Genomic DNA, 16,916 nt, shown 5'->3' with positions numbered 1-16,916 from the left:
GCCTCGGGTTCCATCCTTCCTCTCTTCAACCTCTACATTTGTAATGTAGATTATGCCGAAACACAGTGAAACACGGCATCTGATATTTTCAAGAACTGTGTGTGTGTGTGTGTTTAAATGAACGAGCTGTGGCAAATGTGTCTTACAGGCATCTGAGGGGAGATCAACACAAATCAGTGCTGAGGAAGATGAAGTTCAAAGAGTTATAAAGCCACCAGAGATTTGGTGTTGCTATGGAGATGAGGGATTCTAAGAGTGTGTGTCTGTGTGTGAGTGTGTGTGTGAGTGTGTGTGTGTGTGTGTGCTTCACCTGATGTTTTTTCTTTTTTTTGGGGGGGGGGGTGGACTAAATCTGTCACTGTGGTCACAGCTGTAACTGTGGCTATGTGTTCATGTTGATCTATTAAAGGAAATATGCTGTGTGTCAAAGAGAGGACACAAAGAGTAACTCTCCATCACACACACACACACACACACACACACCGCTAATTAATAACATTTCTCGATTTCTATGCAGTGCCACACACAGACACAGTTCCACAGCCGTCACTCAGGGCTTTAATGCAAAAGCACAATGTCTTCTTTTGGGGGAGAAAAGTGACATTTCTGTGCAAACACCGTGACATCCCCGCCTCTGGTTTTAACTCCTGCTCGCATGAACATTGTTCAAGCGTCACATGAGCCAGCTACCGACCGCACGTGCAGGGCGCACGGAATTGCCAGCGAGAGAGGAGGCGCCGGATAGTGCGCATGCTCGAGAGTAAACACACGGAGCACTTGGAAACCTGAAGTCATCATTTCTTTCCACAGCTTTTCACTGGAGGAGGAGGAGGAGGAGGAAGGGGGGGCCACTGGAGAAATGTAAAGAGCACCAACACTAATTGAGTCACTGGGGTATCTTAAGCAACATATAATGGGTTTAAAAAGTGGCTCGTGCCACTGACTGACAGGCTTGTTTTGGGGCATTTCAGCACCGGACAGCTCTCTCCGCGTGTGCGCGGCTCACAAGCGCGCTTCTGGCGTACGCGCCGGGGAAATGACCGTCGGTCCCGGCTGGTGGGGCATGGCGGACTCTCCTCAGCATCGTCCCCGCAGCTGCTGCTGCTGACGCCCAGCCCTCTGGAGATGAGCATACCGGAGTTCCTGCTGGAATTGTCCATTGTGGCGATAGCTGTTGTCTCGCTGCTGACAAACTTGTCAGTGCTGCTATGTTTCACCCAGAGCTCCGACTTAAGATCCCACGTGCCGGGCATCTTCACCCTCAACCTGTCCTTCTCCAACATCCTCCTCACTCTCATCAACATGCCCGCCACGTTTCTCGGAGTGGCCAAAGGCGCAAAGCCCTTCGGGGACTTGTTCTGTCGAGCCGTCAGTTTTGCGGAGACTTTCCTCACCACCAATGCCATGTTGAGCATGGCCGCGCTGAGCATGGACCGGTGGGTCGCGGTGGTCTTCCCCCTGAGTTACTCCAGCAAGATGCGCTACAGGGACGCTTTCCTGATCGTGGCGTACTCCTGGCTGCACTCCCTCACCTTTTCCCTGACCCAGCTGCTGATGGACTGGGGAGGCTACAGCCACACGTACGCCTCGTGCACCGTTCACCTGGACGGGGAGGGGGGGTCGCAGCTGGCCGCCTATGCGACCTTCACTGCGTTGTTCCACTGCAGCAGCTTTGCCCTCTCCCTCCTCGTCCTGTGCTTCGCCTACCTGAAAGTTTTGAGAGTGGCCAGGTCCCACTGCAAGAGGATCGATGTCATCACAGTGCAGACCCTGCTCCTGCTGGTCGATATTCACCCCAGGTAAAGTACACTGGAGACAAAACTTCCGAGGCCATTGGAGATGTTTCTGAGATGTTTCCAGTGCAGGTTGACTTGTTTCAGTGGAGAACATTTTTTGATGCAAATTATTTAGATTGTTAATATATCGGCTGTCATGTGAGACATGCATTAATCTCCCTCTGTGTCTGTCTGTCAGTGTGAAGGAGAGGTGTCTAGCTGAACAGAAGAAGAGGAGGCAGCGTGCCACTAAAAAAATCTGCATCTTCATCGGCTCCTTCATCTTCTGCTTTTCACCCTATGTTATAACAAGGTAACACCCTGCATGTAGTTACTGTCTCTTTTTTTATTACAGGCTTTATGCTAGTTGGTTAACTTGTCTGTCTTTAGATGCCTTTACAATCATGGAAAGTGTAACATTTCCTGTGTGTCTGACGATATGATAATGTGTTTACATGGTGTATTATGTATACTGTATATAATTTAAACGTTTTAGTGAAGTTTCTAACATTCATTTTGTTTCAAACAAAGACATGAGAGGTTGTAATGTTGTAAGGTATTCCTAAGACTTTGTCATCTCACGATATGAAGGAGTGCAACTAACTACAGGCTCAAAACCTAAAGTTCAATCAACACCTCTCCAAAAGTTTAACATAACAACATTTTTTGTAGGGATACTATATATAATCGTGGGAAAATAAGTCATAATTATGAGATACTAAAGTGGTGTTTTCTGCACATGACATAAATGGACTTCCGTATTCAGCACATTAACAGAACTGACTCCTTCTGCTCTAATCCTCCTGCAGGTTGGTGGAGTTGTTGCCCTCTGTGCACATTCCCCGGTACTGGGGCATTGCCGCCAAATGTCTGTCCTACGCCAAGACCTCCAGCGACCCATTTGTCTACTGTCTTCTGCGGCAGCAGTACAGGAAGGTCCTGGTCAGTATCATCGGCCGGGTTCTGAGAAAGGATCGGTACTCGCTGTCTATCCATAGCACAAGCAGCACGCTGGACACAGACGAAAGCTGTGTTGCCAGAATTACCTGAGCTTGATGTGCATTAATATTTAAATGGTTCAGCACCTGCATCCCTTCTGCTGGAAGGTCAGAGGTCAGGGTTTCTGAAGAGCAGCAGCCCTGCAGATGGAAGAGGGTCAGGTCTTGTTCGAGGACATTTTTTAACACAGGACTCTTCAAGCAACCACGTCCTCCACTGGGAGAACTGTGAAGGACATAAAACAGTGTATGCTCAATGAGAGCCTCTGATGTGTGGCAAAGGCCTTCAGACTCTACAGACAGGGCTTGTCAGTTTGCCTGCTGAAGCACTGCCAAGGATACACCACATGAAGCCCACAGCACTATGTTCATTACTATTATCAATGTACATGTTGAAGTAACCTTGAATTTGTCAGGAAGTGGTCTTCATGTTTCAGTTAAAAAACTGGAAAATGTTAATTAAGATGATGGTTTTGAAGCTAATATTAAAGTTTGTGTTACTGCATGCCATATTTAATATGGAGAGTGTAAAAAGAGGTGTGAGGACGTGTGAAGATGTTATATCACAGCAAAAACACAGATTAAAGAATAAACTCCACTGCCACAGACACACTATGAGTCCACCATATGAATATATATGAGTGAAAAATCACGAGACTCTGGTAATATTGTGACGCTGTAGGCAATTTAAAATAACGTCGTGTTGTAGCAGTGGTTCCTAACCTTTTTTTAATTAGGGAGAAGTTGGCTTGTGACCACTAATCACATGAGCTGTGAGCAATTCAGGCAAAGAGTGATTTTTAATGTTCAGATTTGTTTCATTTGAAGGAACCTGAAGAGGTTAAAGCGTCCAGTATTTCACAAGAAAGAAAATACATAAAACATTTTTCTTACTCCTTTAATCCTTTAATAATATGGTGACCCCCCTCATATTCATCTTGGGACCCTATGGAGGGTCCTGACCCCTATGTTGGGAACCACTGCTAAACACACACATTTACATTTATAATCACAGGAATAAAACAGCGAGGACATCCAGGTTGACTGATGGTGCAGAGATCTATTTTCGCATTGAATTGGTGAACTGGCTCAGCAGCCATATTATGTCAAACTAAACAGGCATGAACTTTTCCCTCACTCCCACCCCCACAAGCCACGTTTCTTCCGCGTGTTCCCACACACACACACACACACTCACACACAGCCCCGTGCAGTGAAATATGATCGGCGCTTGCTCTGAACGTGCAGCAGCGAGCCACAGTCGTCGCGCGCCGCACTTGGATGGCCCGCGCAGACAAAGGAAGGAGGTCTCCGTGCTGGGGGGTGGTCATCATCATCCAGCTTCAAACACACACTGCCACATCACACACCGCCCTTGTCCAGCGGCTTACTGCACTCCAACATGCTGTTAGGACTTGTGGTGCTGCTTCTTTCCTTGGCGAGAAGTTGTCGGTGCGCCCCGCGGCAGACTTGCCACCCCGGAGACGAGTTTTTAGGTAAGGTCACTCCAACTTGCGACAAGCGGTTCGTACAGATAGAAATGCGGACTGTGCGAAACCAAAGCTTACACGACACACGATGGCTGACGCGTAGGAAACAGAACTTAAAGGCCCATCTGAATGAGCAATATGGACGATTTAAGACAAAAACAAAACAAAACATGGATACTTCCGACGATCCTAATCAATAAAAAACAGCGGATAGAGCTGAGATGCAAACAGCACCCTCGTTTAAATATCGACATATCTACTTTCAACACAGTACTTGAAAAGAATCACATCTTTTCTTGAAGTCTGTATCCTCCCGTCTCTCGCAGCTTCATTGCTCACAGTCTTTTCTAGTCCTATAAAGTCTCGATATCGTGCACGTTTGACCATGACGTCATGTTGTAGACACATTGTCACCTGCTGTTTTTTGTTTAAATCAGCCTTGTCATCAACAGTAATAAAGCAGAGTCCCTGCTGTGGCTTGCCTCTTGCTTTTGAAGATGTCGCCCCCTAGCGTTTCATTTGTGGCGCACTGTTGTTTTCATGCTTCCTCATGTTTGTTGTTTGGCTTGTCTTCTCTCACAGGAAGATGCAGCAACACCGTGTTGGAAGAGAAACGTAGGTGGCTAATTCATTTCACATTGTGCCAGTTAGGGCCTCACATTAAACCATGTCTGTGGTGGATTTTAAAGATCCGATTTGATAATCCCTGGTACATACAGTGGCCAGAGCTGTGTAAAATGACTCGTTATTTGATAATGCTGTGACCTGACCTTCAGGGCTGGAAAACCAAACTATTTGAAATACCAAGTGCCGCTGCAAGATGCAACAGGCCTCCTCTCCAGATAGCCAGGCTCGCGCTCAATCCGCAAGGGAAGGATTTATGGAGCTTTAAAAATCCCATACTTTCCACTTTGAAACACCAGGTGCTACAACAGCCAGGTCTAGTAGGTTTTTTTAAAGAGATCATAGTGTTTCTTTACTACTCTCTAAGATGTGACAGATACAGATCCTCCAGCACAAGCCCTTTTGCTGTTTTGAGTCCAAAACTTGTTCAAGATCCAGTAGTAAACTTAGAGCCAAACTTTACTAAACTGTAAATTAAGTAAACACACCCCTTTTAAAAAGAAAACTTACCAGCTTTATCTGCCTTCTCTCCTGCAGCTGCCTGTACAGAGCTGAACCTGGGCTACTGTAATGATATGGAATACTCTAGGTGGGTCTCAGAGGTTGGTACTAATGTGGGCGAGGCAATCAGTGCCAGCTAAAAGCTTTAACCATAACTACATCTGAAGCCATTGTTGTTATTCTTTTGATTTCAATTTTCTTCACAAGTTCTTCACAGCTGATTGTGGGCATCATGTCTAACGACGTCTGTTAAAATGCTGCCGCTCCAGGACCATGTTCCCCAACATCCTTGGCCACCGGAGTCGCTTGGAGGCCGAGTCGGGGGCAGAGTACCTCCTCCTGAGCGTCATCCATGGGCTGCTCAACGGGGAGTGCTCCCCTGAGATACGTCTTGTAGGCTGCTCGGTACTCGCCTCCCCCTGCCAGGATGACAAGATGATCAAACCCTGCCGCAGCACATGCGAGGCACTGAGGAAGGACTGCATCCATGCTTTTGAGGCCATCGAAATGGCCTGGCCCTACTTCCTAGATTGCGACCGCTTCTTTGCCAGCGACCAGGAGGGCTGCTTTGACCCGCTGGTAGGGCTGAAAGGTAAAGGTCACACTGTGGAGTTGTACTGTTTGGACCAATGCATACTGCTCTGTGAGAACAAACGCAGCATCCTTCTCTCCGTCCCCCCAATCCTGGTATCCCTCCTCCAGCCAGACAGGAGCAAGAAATGTCCAGCCTCTCTCCTGAAGAACCCAGCACCATCATCCAGTTCACCTACACCTCCAACTCCCAGATGTACAGCTTACTGAAGAGAACAACAGCCAAGTGCTCCCATATCTCTAATGTCTACAGCATCGGGCGCAGCACAGAAGGCAGGGATCTACTGGTTATTGAGTTCAGCAACAACCCAGGACAGCACGAGCTATGTGAGTAAGGAAGAGCAGTGTAAATGAATTGTGTGATATTGTCAGTATTGTGTTAGCCTTGTGATTACATTATTCTTGGCATTACTCTCCATTCAGTTCTCCCTGTTGTGGGACTAATTTCCAGTGTAAAACATTTCCACCCTTTTCTTCCTCATCCCTCTGCTTACCTAGAATTACTAACGCCCATCTTACAACCTGCATTAACTGATGTTTGGACACATGGGGGCAGTGGAAACAAGCTGTAAACACAACATTGACATATTATCACCTGATAATGTCGATATGGTAGCAGTTGCTTATTTACACATCCAGCAGATACAAAGCAACATTAGCATTCATTTGGAGTTGAGCTTAGTCTGACCTGGTGAGTGTAATATTTACTGTCCATTGAGCTCTTTTGTGGTCTCTTCAGTTAATGCTCCATTGTGTCCTTTCATTGCTACCTTTGGTGCTAGGCCGGTGTTGTGCAGCCTACAGTGTGTTTATCTGAAAATAGCTAAGTGGTGGAAACAATGAGAGCGGTGAGAGTGAACCAAAACAATGAGCTGGAAGAGGCTAAACCTCAGTAGAGCTAATGGACAAATGCAGAGTAAAGTGATAATTGCCTGTGGGTTCATCACCTTTTACATTACACATAGTGATTTGAAATATTGATTAGAGCAGCATTAACTTATCTCGTATCTCCGCCGTTCTCTTCTCTTTTTCAACTTATGGAGTTTTTAAAGCTGCACAAATCAATATTTTTTTATATGAACAAAGAATCAAATGTCTTTTGAATGAGTTCCCCTCAGCACTATGGCGTGTTTTAGCGTCGTTCAGCTCTTCGTTTTGGTGTTGCGGCTTACAGCTGTACTGTTTTGGTTCCATCTTACCACTCTCATCAACCTGGTTTTTAGCTAAAAGGCTCTGTATATCACCTGCCCATCACCAAATCGCAGACTGGTGAACATAGTGGAGCATTTAGCTGCTAAAGAGTCAGATCTTTCCCTCAGGAGTTGATGGAGACCAAAACAGAGCTAAAAGGAAAGTGAATATTGGATTTACATTCATCAGGTGGACACAAACCCAACTCCAAATGAATGCTAATGTTGCTACGTGTCTGCTGGATGTGCAAATAAGCATCTGTTTGCAGGCACGTTTGCCACAACAACTTTCTAATGGAATAATATGTCAGTATTTTGTTTACAGCTTGTTCTGCTGCCAAAAAGTCGATTACTGCAGCTTTAACCATGTTTGCTTCTGTCTGTGAACCGTAGTGGAGCCAGAGATCAAGCTGGTAGGCAACATGCATGGCAACGAGGTGCTGGGCCGCCAGCTGCTCATCTACCTGGCCCAGTACCTGTGTTCAGAGTACATTCTGGGGAACCAACGAATTCAGACCATCATCAACACCACCCGCATCCATATTCTGGCCTCCATGAATCCAGATGGCTATGAGCTGGCCGCCTCAGAGGTAGAGGATAGCAATGACCCGGAGCTCAGCAACCAGGAAGTAAATATATTGTTAACAGAAAAACAAAGACAAACCGCCATTATCCGTTCTCACTCCGCTGTCTGTTCTGTCTGTTCAGCTTGAGGCGTGGAGGTGGAGGGATGAGGTACTCTGCTGAAGGAGTTTAAGTTGTTTGTGGATTGTGAAATGGGACACCATGGAGCAACATTATGGCAATGTTGTAGCTGTGCCTTTTGTGAACATAGAGGCAGTTCATTTTAAAATAACTAAAAAAGAAAAAAAAAAACACATTTTGCTTTCCTATGGTATGCTGAAGGATCGAGATTTGCTCTGCTCTATGATTGTACTTAATGTCCTAAGTAACTAATCAAGACTACTTGTGATCGTGGTTTAATCATTGAATCTGTGATTTAATTTTTTGTTTTTCATTAAATTTGTAAGATATTAATCGAAGCGGCTGGTAGATTTAACTACTTTATGTTCAGTTGCTAAATTGGATGCAAGAAATTAGAGTACTCAACCTTCCATCACCCTATTTTCTACTAACCAGAGAATTCAACTCTAATCATCACTTCACTAGTTTGTTTAGCAATTGTAAACAAACAATATTCACATAGCCTTTGGTCAAAATGTTGTGTCTTTATTCACTAATGTCTCAGGCCGTGTCACTGTGCCTCTAACAAGCTCTGCATGCATATATGCTGTCGACTGTGTATCATGTGTATGTTGTGCTGGTCACATTGTGAGGGCCACTATGAAGATCATCATTGTCCATGTGTGTAATGTGCAAAATATAATGTACTCCATAGCCTGATATCTTCATTGTAGGCGTAATACTACACACAGCTATACCCCAAGAGAGACATCTTATATGCACGGCTTTTAGTCTGACAGACTGAACTGTCGGATTGCATCGGTCTGAGCGATTCACAACTCATACACGGGTGAAAAACTGATGAAAGTGTGCACCTCATTCTCCCTTCAGATTTATTATGTAGGCCAAACTGCTTTGAATGTATTCATATTTTGTATATTGCATGTAATATAGTTCAATTATACTTATTGTGCCAAAGAGTAAATTGAAACCTCAAACTGTTTCCATAATTGTATTGTATATGGCAACATATACGTTTATAATATGCAACAGTTTGCACACTCCAAAAATCCCTTTTTGATTGTTTGGATGGATAGATCATAGATGATATGCAGTTTCTGCTCACCTCTAATAATAATAATGAACAATGGTTTCCTCCATTTGCTACTTTTTCTCATGACGGATACATGGTCTTGTCTACATGTTAACAACAGAATGAACAAAGATAGTCTAACAGGTTCCTTCTTTTGACTAATATTCATATAACTTCCGAAATATTTTTTTCACATAATCACTGCTCCTACTAATGTCTACACATCATCATCTTTATCATCAATCTCAATGACGCCACACTTTCTGATGCTTGTTAATACTCCTAGTTGTTTCAACCTAAATGTTTCAGGGTCACTTGTTGAACGGTTGGACCAACGGACGAACCAACGCTCAGAATATTGACCTCAACCGCAATTTTCCGGACCTCACCTCCATTTTCTACCGTAACCGGCGCAGCAGGCACTACCGCATTGACCACATCCCAATCCCTGATGCTTACTGGTTTGGCAAGGTAAGGGGATAGTTTTTATTCATTGGATTTATGGAGAATTATCCTCATTAGATACAGTATTTCAGCCTGGATCCCAAAACAATCCAAGTCCTATCTTTGGGCTGTAGGTGGCACCAGAGACTTACGCAGTGATGAAGTGGATCAGGTCACTGCCCTTCGTTCAGTCGGCCAGCCTCCACGGAGGGGAGCTGGTGGTCTCCTATCCCTTCGACTTCTCTAGACACCCGCAAGAGGAGAGGATGTTCTCACCAACTCCAGATGAACAGGTGGGGAGGAAGGATGGGTGTCTGAATTGTTGGATAGATGTATTAATGGTTGCTGAAAAAGTTTGGATTGTCATCTGGATTGTCATATTCCCTCTCTCGCCACACACTTAGTTTAATAACCCATCCCCCCATGCTCAGGTCCTCAAGCAGCTGGCTCGTACCTACGCAGACGCCCACGAGACCATGTCAAACAATGACACAGAGAGGTGTGGAGCCTCCTTTTACCGGACTAGGGGCATCATCAACGGGGCATTGTGGTACAGTTTTGCCGGTGGTGAGATGCAACATTTTTCAGACCTGGGGGAACCATTTATACATTATTGTTTCTACCCCTCACATTGCCCGTGAGGGACTCATCACGTACATTTCTCCCTTGCAGGTATGTCAGACTTCAACTACTTGCACACTAATTGCCTGGAGATCACTGTGGAGCTCGGCTGTGACAAATTCCCCTCAGAGTCCGAGCTTTACCCAGAATGGAAGAGCAATAAGGAAGCTCTGCTCAGTTTTCTCGAGTCTGTAAGTGTCTGTTGGACAGGCTTCATTCAAAAATGACCTGTTTGTGTTAAGATTTACAGTGCATTATTTATTTCAACAATGACAGTATGAAATGATTTGCTGGTAGAACACTTGTAGCAAGCAAGTTTTAAAGACAAGAAAGGACAGAAGGGAAAAAACAATATTAATAATAAGTAAGTGTCTATAGGCATAGGAACTATACAGACAGGCAACATAAGAACTTGACCCAGAACAAAAGTACTAGAGAGACAAGGAAATAATGTGGTTTTCCATTGTGCTCCCCGTCCCTGAACAGGTCCATCGAGGGATAAAAGGAGTAGTTAAGGATGTCGATGGAAATGGGATAAAAGGCGCAACTATCTCTATCAGGGGGATCAGGAAAGATGTCACCACAGGTAAACACAGTTTTCAGTTGGTATAACTTTTCTGTTGCTGTTTATTGTAGCCTTCAGGAAGTTGATGTTATGGTGTAGCTGTTAACCTTGGATATTAAACATTTTTAGCCATGCTGGCAGGGTGGCTCTTGGGAAGACAAGGTCGGTCGCTCGGTCATCCACCACCACAATGGTCCTGAAATATCTCAACAACCATTGGATAGATTGCCCATAAAACTTTGTGCACATATTTGTAGTCCCCATATGATGAATCCCAATGACTTTGGTGATCCCCTGACTTTTCACCGTGAGTTTGACGTGTGGTTTTGAGCGAAATGTCTTGACCATTGGATGGATTGCCATTAAATTTGGTACAGACATTCATGTCCCCCTCAGAATTAGTAATAATAACTTTGGTGATTCTTTAACTTTTCCTGTAGCACCATCATCAAATCAACATTTTAATATGTCCCATACTTTGCTCAATATATGCAAAACTAATGACATTCCCATCAGCCTTAGCTGGACTTTGTGTTTGTCACTAATTAGCAATTGTTAGCATACTAAGATGCGAAACTAAGATGTTTGTCATTGTGGGTGACATTAGCATTTAGCTCAAAGCACTGCTGTGGCCAGCCTCACAGACATTCTCACATGTCTGTAGACTTAGGTATATTCTCACCTTTTGTTTCTCACACTTGTTCCTTCTACTGTGCCCTGCTTTCACTACCTCTCTTCTTTCATTTGTCGGACACCCTATCTGACATGCTGACTTTATTACCTTGTTCTCTATTCACTCTTCCCTCGCTTCTCCTCCCTGTAGCTCAAGATGGAGACTACTGGCGACTGCTGAACCCTGGAACTCACATCCTGACGGCCACAGCCAAGGGTTACTCCAGGGTCAGTAAGAGGGTTCATCTGCCTCACAACCTGAACAAGGCTGGACGTGTCGACTTTGTCTTGGAGAAGGTTGGATCTTGGTCTTCATTATCCCGTTCAATCAATAATATTCAAATATGCATGGTTTATTTTTAGTTTATTACTTTTATTGATCAGCGACCATGTACAAAAAACATGAATCTCATACACGGAGAAGATTTAGCTACTAACTTATTTCCATTTGCAGTTCCTGGGCAGATAGACACAAACAACTTTATTAATTATTAATTAATTAACAACTAACAATTAATACAAATACAAGTTAAAAATACAATAAGTACGAAAAACTTAATCTACACGTTTTCAACGTATCAGGGAGCTTGTTCCATTCCTTAATGGCCTTAAATGAAAAGGCAGATTGTGCTAAGGCAGAGGTGATTTTAGGGTTTGGTCATCCATTAACTTTGCTCTCCATCTTCCCCCTTTCCCTTGTTCTGCATACAGGTTCCTGTGGAGCCCGATATTGACGACCACCTCTTCCCCACAATAGACACATGGGATCGATTCGACCCCTACAACCAGTTTGAGCGCTATAGTGAGCCAGACGTAGGTGATGGAGGGATAGAGCGGCAGGAGAAACCATGGTGGTGGAACTACTTCTCCCAGTCTGGAATCTCACCTCCAAACTGGCTGCTGAGAAATGTCTAGACGCATTGCAGGACAATAGAGATCCTGGCAAACCACTGGGAGACTGGTGATGGAGGGCCCCACATCCAGTCCCACTGGTGCTCTCAGAGGTGTCTGTGTAGCAGGAGCTGTGACACTGAAATCAGCAGTACCTAAGAAGGTTTCAGTGCTTCCTGGAAGGATGTGAACAGGCTTTTTTTCCCTGCAGGCAAATTTAATTCTGGCCTGTAAGCGGAGTTTTGGCCAATATTGCTTTGCAGCTGCATTTAACTTGTTTTCAGCAAAATTTAACCACTGGGATGTAAATGAGTTATGGATGCCTCAATGGTCCACCTTTTAAAGATGTTCACAGTCAAAAAATATTGGTATGCACTTATTTGAATATTGCAATTACAAATGTGAGGGCAGCTGCATAAAATGTATTTGTGTACATTTCTAAAATTTGAGGTCCATATTTCATTGACTTTTTTTATTATTATTATATTCCACATGTTATTTCACTGTATGTTTTAGCATATTTTATGCATTATACAAGGCATAAGTCAAAATTTGGACCTTTAACAACATCTCATATTGAGCCTCACATTTAAACTTGGATTAGCAGCAATACTGTGCCAATTGTGAACAGTAGAAATTCTCGCTTTGTTTGTTTTTCACGAGCATGAAAAATAAATGTCAAGTATTTGTGGCATGTCTTGTTCCATTTTTCTAATTTGAAAATTAAGAAGTAAAGTGTTTTTAGAGGTTAAAACTGGCCCTACTTCTTTTACACCTTCCAGCCTGTGATCACCAGAGGGCGCCAGAGAACATGTAATGACAGACTGATGAGGTCGTCTTATTAGTAATAGATGGTAAAGATCATTTGTACTCTTCATTCATTCATGAATGAATTCCTTAACAAACAAATTGCTTTTTTTTTTTTTTTTTTTTTTTACGCACGCCCACAGTGAGTTGGTTTAATGTGTTGATTTTACAGCCTCTGCAGAACTTAAATCTCAAGTGAAAGATTCAAAGTATCTCTCAGAAGTCATCAGAAAAGAAGATTATCTGTCAGGGTCAAGATGCTGCTTCTAGCCTCGGTTTTATTCTCACATCTACGGAGTTATCTTGCGGAAGGACACGTTTTTCTTTTTATTACATATAGGGCTACGGCCTAGGCGCGCGCTGTATCCATGCGCCTCCGGGATGTCCCAGGTGCGTTTGCTTTGTTGTGATTGTCACCAGTTCCTTTTTGACCAGTTGTTTTGCCACCAGGCTCTGCAGGCAAAAAGTTGAAATGCAATGAATGTTACTCGCCACTCGGTACATTGCACCCCAGCTTCCTAACGGGAGAAGACGGACTGAGAGTAGGCAAAGTAGCTGAGTTTAGTTTCTGTGTGAGAAAAGCCCAACGTGCCATGCTAGCTTTCTCCTTGACAGGTACAACTGACACATGCCCTCTCTCTCAGCAGTCAACCCTGAGGTAGGCTACTCTCTCACAGAGGTAACGTGCATAAAAGCAACATTAACAGGCCTTGGGTTAATGCATTCACCTGTCACTCACCGTGTAAAACAGCCCCTGAATAATATACCTGGCTAGCATGAACACCGGCACAGAGGGCTTATTCCAAACGTGTGTCTCAGCATTTATGTGTGAATACATTGCAGTTGTATTATATTTCGATACACAGCAGACATGTTGCCTTCTCGTAGCAGTAAAAGGTGTAACTATTAACACTGACGAGGGCTGAGTTTCATTTAGGTGTACCAGTATGTGAGTCTGTTTGCTGAATACCTGGGCTGTGTAACTCGCATAGCTAAATGGAATGCAGCCGTCCTTAGTGTTATTCTGTACACCTGTGTGTGCTGTCTGTTGAGGAAATGTTGATTTCATGGCCGCGATCATTGCACAAGTCAAACCCCTATTTTAATAGAATTACAGTGTTGTCTAATTGTTGTAAAAATGCCACCACGCCTTCTTGTGCTTTAATCTTTTTTTCCGTTTTAAGGTGAATTATTTTGGTTATAGTAAAGGTAAGGTTTTTGGAAAAAATAAGGATAAATCTTACATGGGATCAGGCTAAACAGGCAGCAATGATACACACACACACACACACACACACACAATCAAAACTACACTTTTATGCTCCTCTTCCTCTTTGAGGCAACACATTTTAGCTTTGTGCTGCAATGCTACTCGAATACCTTGACACTTTCCTGTGTATATGCTGTTGATCAAACATGAGGATCTCAACCCCCTTGTTTCTGGCTATCAAATTGGTGATGGTTACTCAAACTAAACAGGTCTCTGACATATACGAAAACATTCTTTTTGTGTTATTCAGTAATAAAGGGTCAACCCACCCAAATTCCAAAAACATATTTTCTGTCTTGACCTGTGAACATTTTTCAATGGAACTATTCTTTTCCAAAGAAGTAGTTCCTATGAAGACAACAGTGTGTTCTGTAGATTATCCAGAATAAAAGGGATACTGTTTCTGGAAAAAGATGTTACTACATTTTTTAAATTATAATTTTTCAATGTTGGGAGCACCACAGATGGAATTCCATTTACTTCCATTGTGTTGAAGTGATGACAAAAAACTCTGGGCAAATAAAACCAAAAGAGGTAAATTAAATTTTAAACATTAAAATGTCTTTTTGTATTTTGGGTGAACTGCCCCTTTCATCCCCTTTACTAGAAAACATTTAAGAGATTAAATGAGCAGCATTTTACCACATTGTTTTTTGTAAATCCTGTCTTGAACCTACCTGGACTAACCAATCAGCACTAACTACCTGAGGCTGAAGGCATTGGGTACACTTTCAGAAAATGTTTTATACAGACCAGATTATGAAGCGTACAAATAAGGGACCATGCATGGTCATGTGCACCATGACTACAAAGAGCGTAATGATAATGACAGGCATAAAATTAATCCATGGTTGCACTATAGTCTGTAGGGTCTATCCAGCATAATCCATTGGTACCACCTGCATCCTACAGCTTACCCAATTGTCACAGCTGGAGCAGAGGATGCACAGCAGTCTATCAATAATATCTGCTGGGTACTGGATCGCGTGCAACCTCTGCTAACCTCGAAGTCCATCTGCTATCTGTATCTAAGCCACACTGACCTGTGCTTGAACTAATGTATGCAAGTGTATTAAGCCAGAGCACGATTCATATCCATAATCTATATCATGATTAGCTGCACTACATGGAAGCCGGCACAGTGGTGTCTATATTATGCAATTCCTGCAGTTAACAAGGAAGCTAAAGTAGTTATTGACCTTGTATATGCTCAGAGCAGGTTTTATGATGATGGTGAGCTTAATGCAAGTCTGCAGTTGGAGGAGAAACACCCTCATTATGAGACCATGTATCAGTAGACTCAATTGAATCCAACACAAATAATGTTGGCCACACCAATAACTGTTGGACATTTCATTAGTGTGTCAAAAGTCTCATGTTTGAGGTGGTAATGTTCCTAATACATCCCACAAAGCTCCCACAGATTGAAAGGTTAACCATTGCATATGAAGTCATGGTAATGTCCCTTTGAAAGTCTACATTAAGTTTGAGTCTTACTCTGTAGCAGTAGCATAGTGCCTCTATGTGTTACCTTGCCTTTTGAGCCTCAAGGCTTTGAGAAACCATGCTGGAAGTCTTTCAGAGAGTTTAGAGTGGCAAAACCTTATCTTCTGATATCTCACTTGATAAACACGTTTTAATCCTTTTGTTACAGTGGAAGTGTCTGGATGCACACATGCAGAACATGCAGTTATGGATATGTGCATCGCTGCCTGTTCACCTTCTGAACTCCAGAACAAGGTATCACATACACACAACACAGTGATTATCAGCACACACATTGTCTATTACTGCATTTCATGGAGAAGTTTTGCTTGTGGTGCCCTCTGTGCAACTTTTGAACTTTTAAATCTGTAGTACACTGGGTGACAATAGTTTAAAGCCCTGAAAACCTGTTGTCTCAATCAGCTTTTTGCTATGAGCTCCTACATGAACATACAACTTTCTGCACACTTGAGAGATTTCTGTGTTTGTGTTTTTGCAAGGTTTGCTGATGCTTCCAGGCCACTGTCAATCAAATCTGATCAAACCACACCCACACAATTATGATGAAGAAGGTGAAACTCCTAAACCCTTCAGTAATAACAACTTAGGGTGTCTTTTTAATCAGAAATAAAATAAAATTAAATAGAGAAAACTTGAAGTCAAGTTCTTTAAAGGCTAGCTGTTAGTAGGTAACTACTCAAATAATGTCCATTCCTGGCACTTCCATCTGCATTCTTACTGTAGCTTGTTATAACAGATCAGCATGCGTTGTTTTGTTTGGTCTCCGTATGTCTTTATGATATTGTTAAAACCAGACAGTAGCAACTTCTAATTGTGTGGGAGCTTCCTCTTGACCCAAGCAGAATCTACAGTATGAATGGGGTCGTTACTCTCTCTAGTGTCTATACACAAGACCGAGATTTCCCACATAAGTACAATTTAACATAATCTTAAAGAATCCTTGACATGTTTTCTCATACAAATTCAGCAACGTCTCCAAGGCACTCTTGCCTCATCAATGAACCCTGTTGCTGATATTATAGTCAGAACAGTTACGATACATTCGTAGGTTCTCTTTTTGAAAAGGCCATTTTTGAATCATGCTATAATTATCTTCTTTCCAAGGCAGTGTGTTCCCAGATGTCTCCTCCTTATGTTCCTGGAGTGAGTTTCCATCTGGCAGACTTCTACTGAGGTCTCTCTCTCTCTCTCTCT

The 16,916-nt window shown here is 43.1% G+C and overlaps 2 protein-coding genes across 2 annotated transcripts; both read left to right on the top strand.

The window, feature by feature from the left end:
* Positions 1-1,125: 1,125 nt before the first annotated feature.
* gpr78a (G protein-coupled receptor 78a) lies at positions 1,126-2,825 on the top strand. Its single transcript, XM_070924528.1, has 3 exons — positions 1,126-1,799; positions 1,975-2,088; positions 2,585-2,825. Exons 1-3 carry the CDS (start codon positions 1,126-1,128, stop codon positions 2,823-2,825), a joined length of 1,029 nt encoding a protein of 342 aa, XP_070780629.1.
* A 1,051-nt stretch (positions 2,826-3,876) lies between these two features.
* On the top strand, positions 3,877-12,163 carry cpz (carboxypeptidase Z). Its single transcript, XM_070917649.1, is given in 16 exon segments — positions 3,877-3,900; positions 3,903-4,007; positions 4,009-4,095; positions 4,098-4,269; positions 4,846-4,878; positions 5,425-5,476; positions 5,658-5,980; positions 6,091-6,306; positions 7,563-7,798; positions 9,256-9,417; positions 9,525-9,683; positions 9,822-9,957; positions 10,063-10,202; positions 10,498-10,597; positions 11,400-11,545; positions 11,960-12,163. Coding segments are annotated over 16 exon segments (2,295 nt in total).
* The last annotated feature ends 4,753 nt before the right edge of the window (positions 12,164-16,916 follow it).

The sequence above is a fragment of the Enoplosus armatus genome, chromosome 2 (genome assembly GCF_043641665.1).
Source record: "Enoplosus armatus isolate fEnoArm2 chromosome 2, fEnoArm2.hap1, whole genome shotgun sequence".
NCBI lineage: Eukaryota > Metazoa > Chordata > Actinopteri > Centrarchiformes > Enoplosidae > Enoplosus > Enoplosus armatus.
Note: the sequence above shows the minus strand (reverse complement) of the source record. Positions and strands in the feature narration are given on the sequence as shown.

What these genes read in the sequence shown, in the direction of transcription:
- gpr78a (XM_070924528.1), top strand. Translation starts at nt 1,126, where the DNA reads ATGAGCATACCGGAGTTCCTGCTGGAATTGTCCATTGTGGCGATAGCT. An exon ending in CTGGTCGATATTCACCCCAG is followed by an intron (nt 1,800 to 1,974) that starts GTAAAGTACACT and finishes TCTGTCTGTCAG; the next exon opens with TGTGAAGGAGAGGTGTCTAG. An exon ending in TCACCCTATGTTATAACAAG is followed by an intron (nt 2,089 to 2,584) that starts GTAACACCCTGC and finishes ATCCTCCTGCAG; the next exon opens with GTTGGTGGAGTTGTTGCCCT.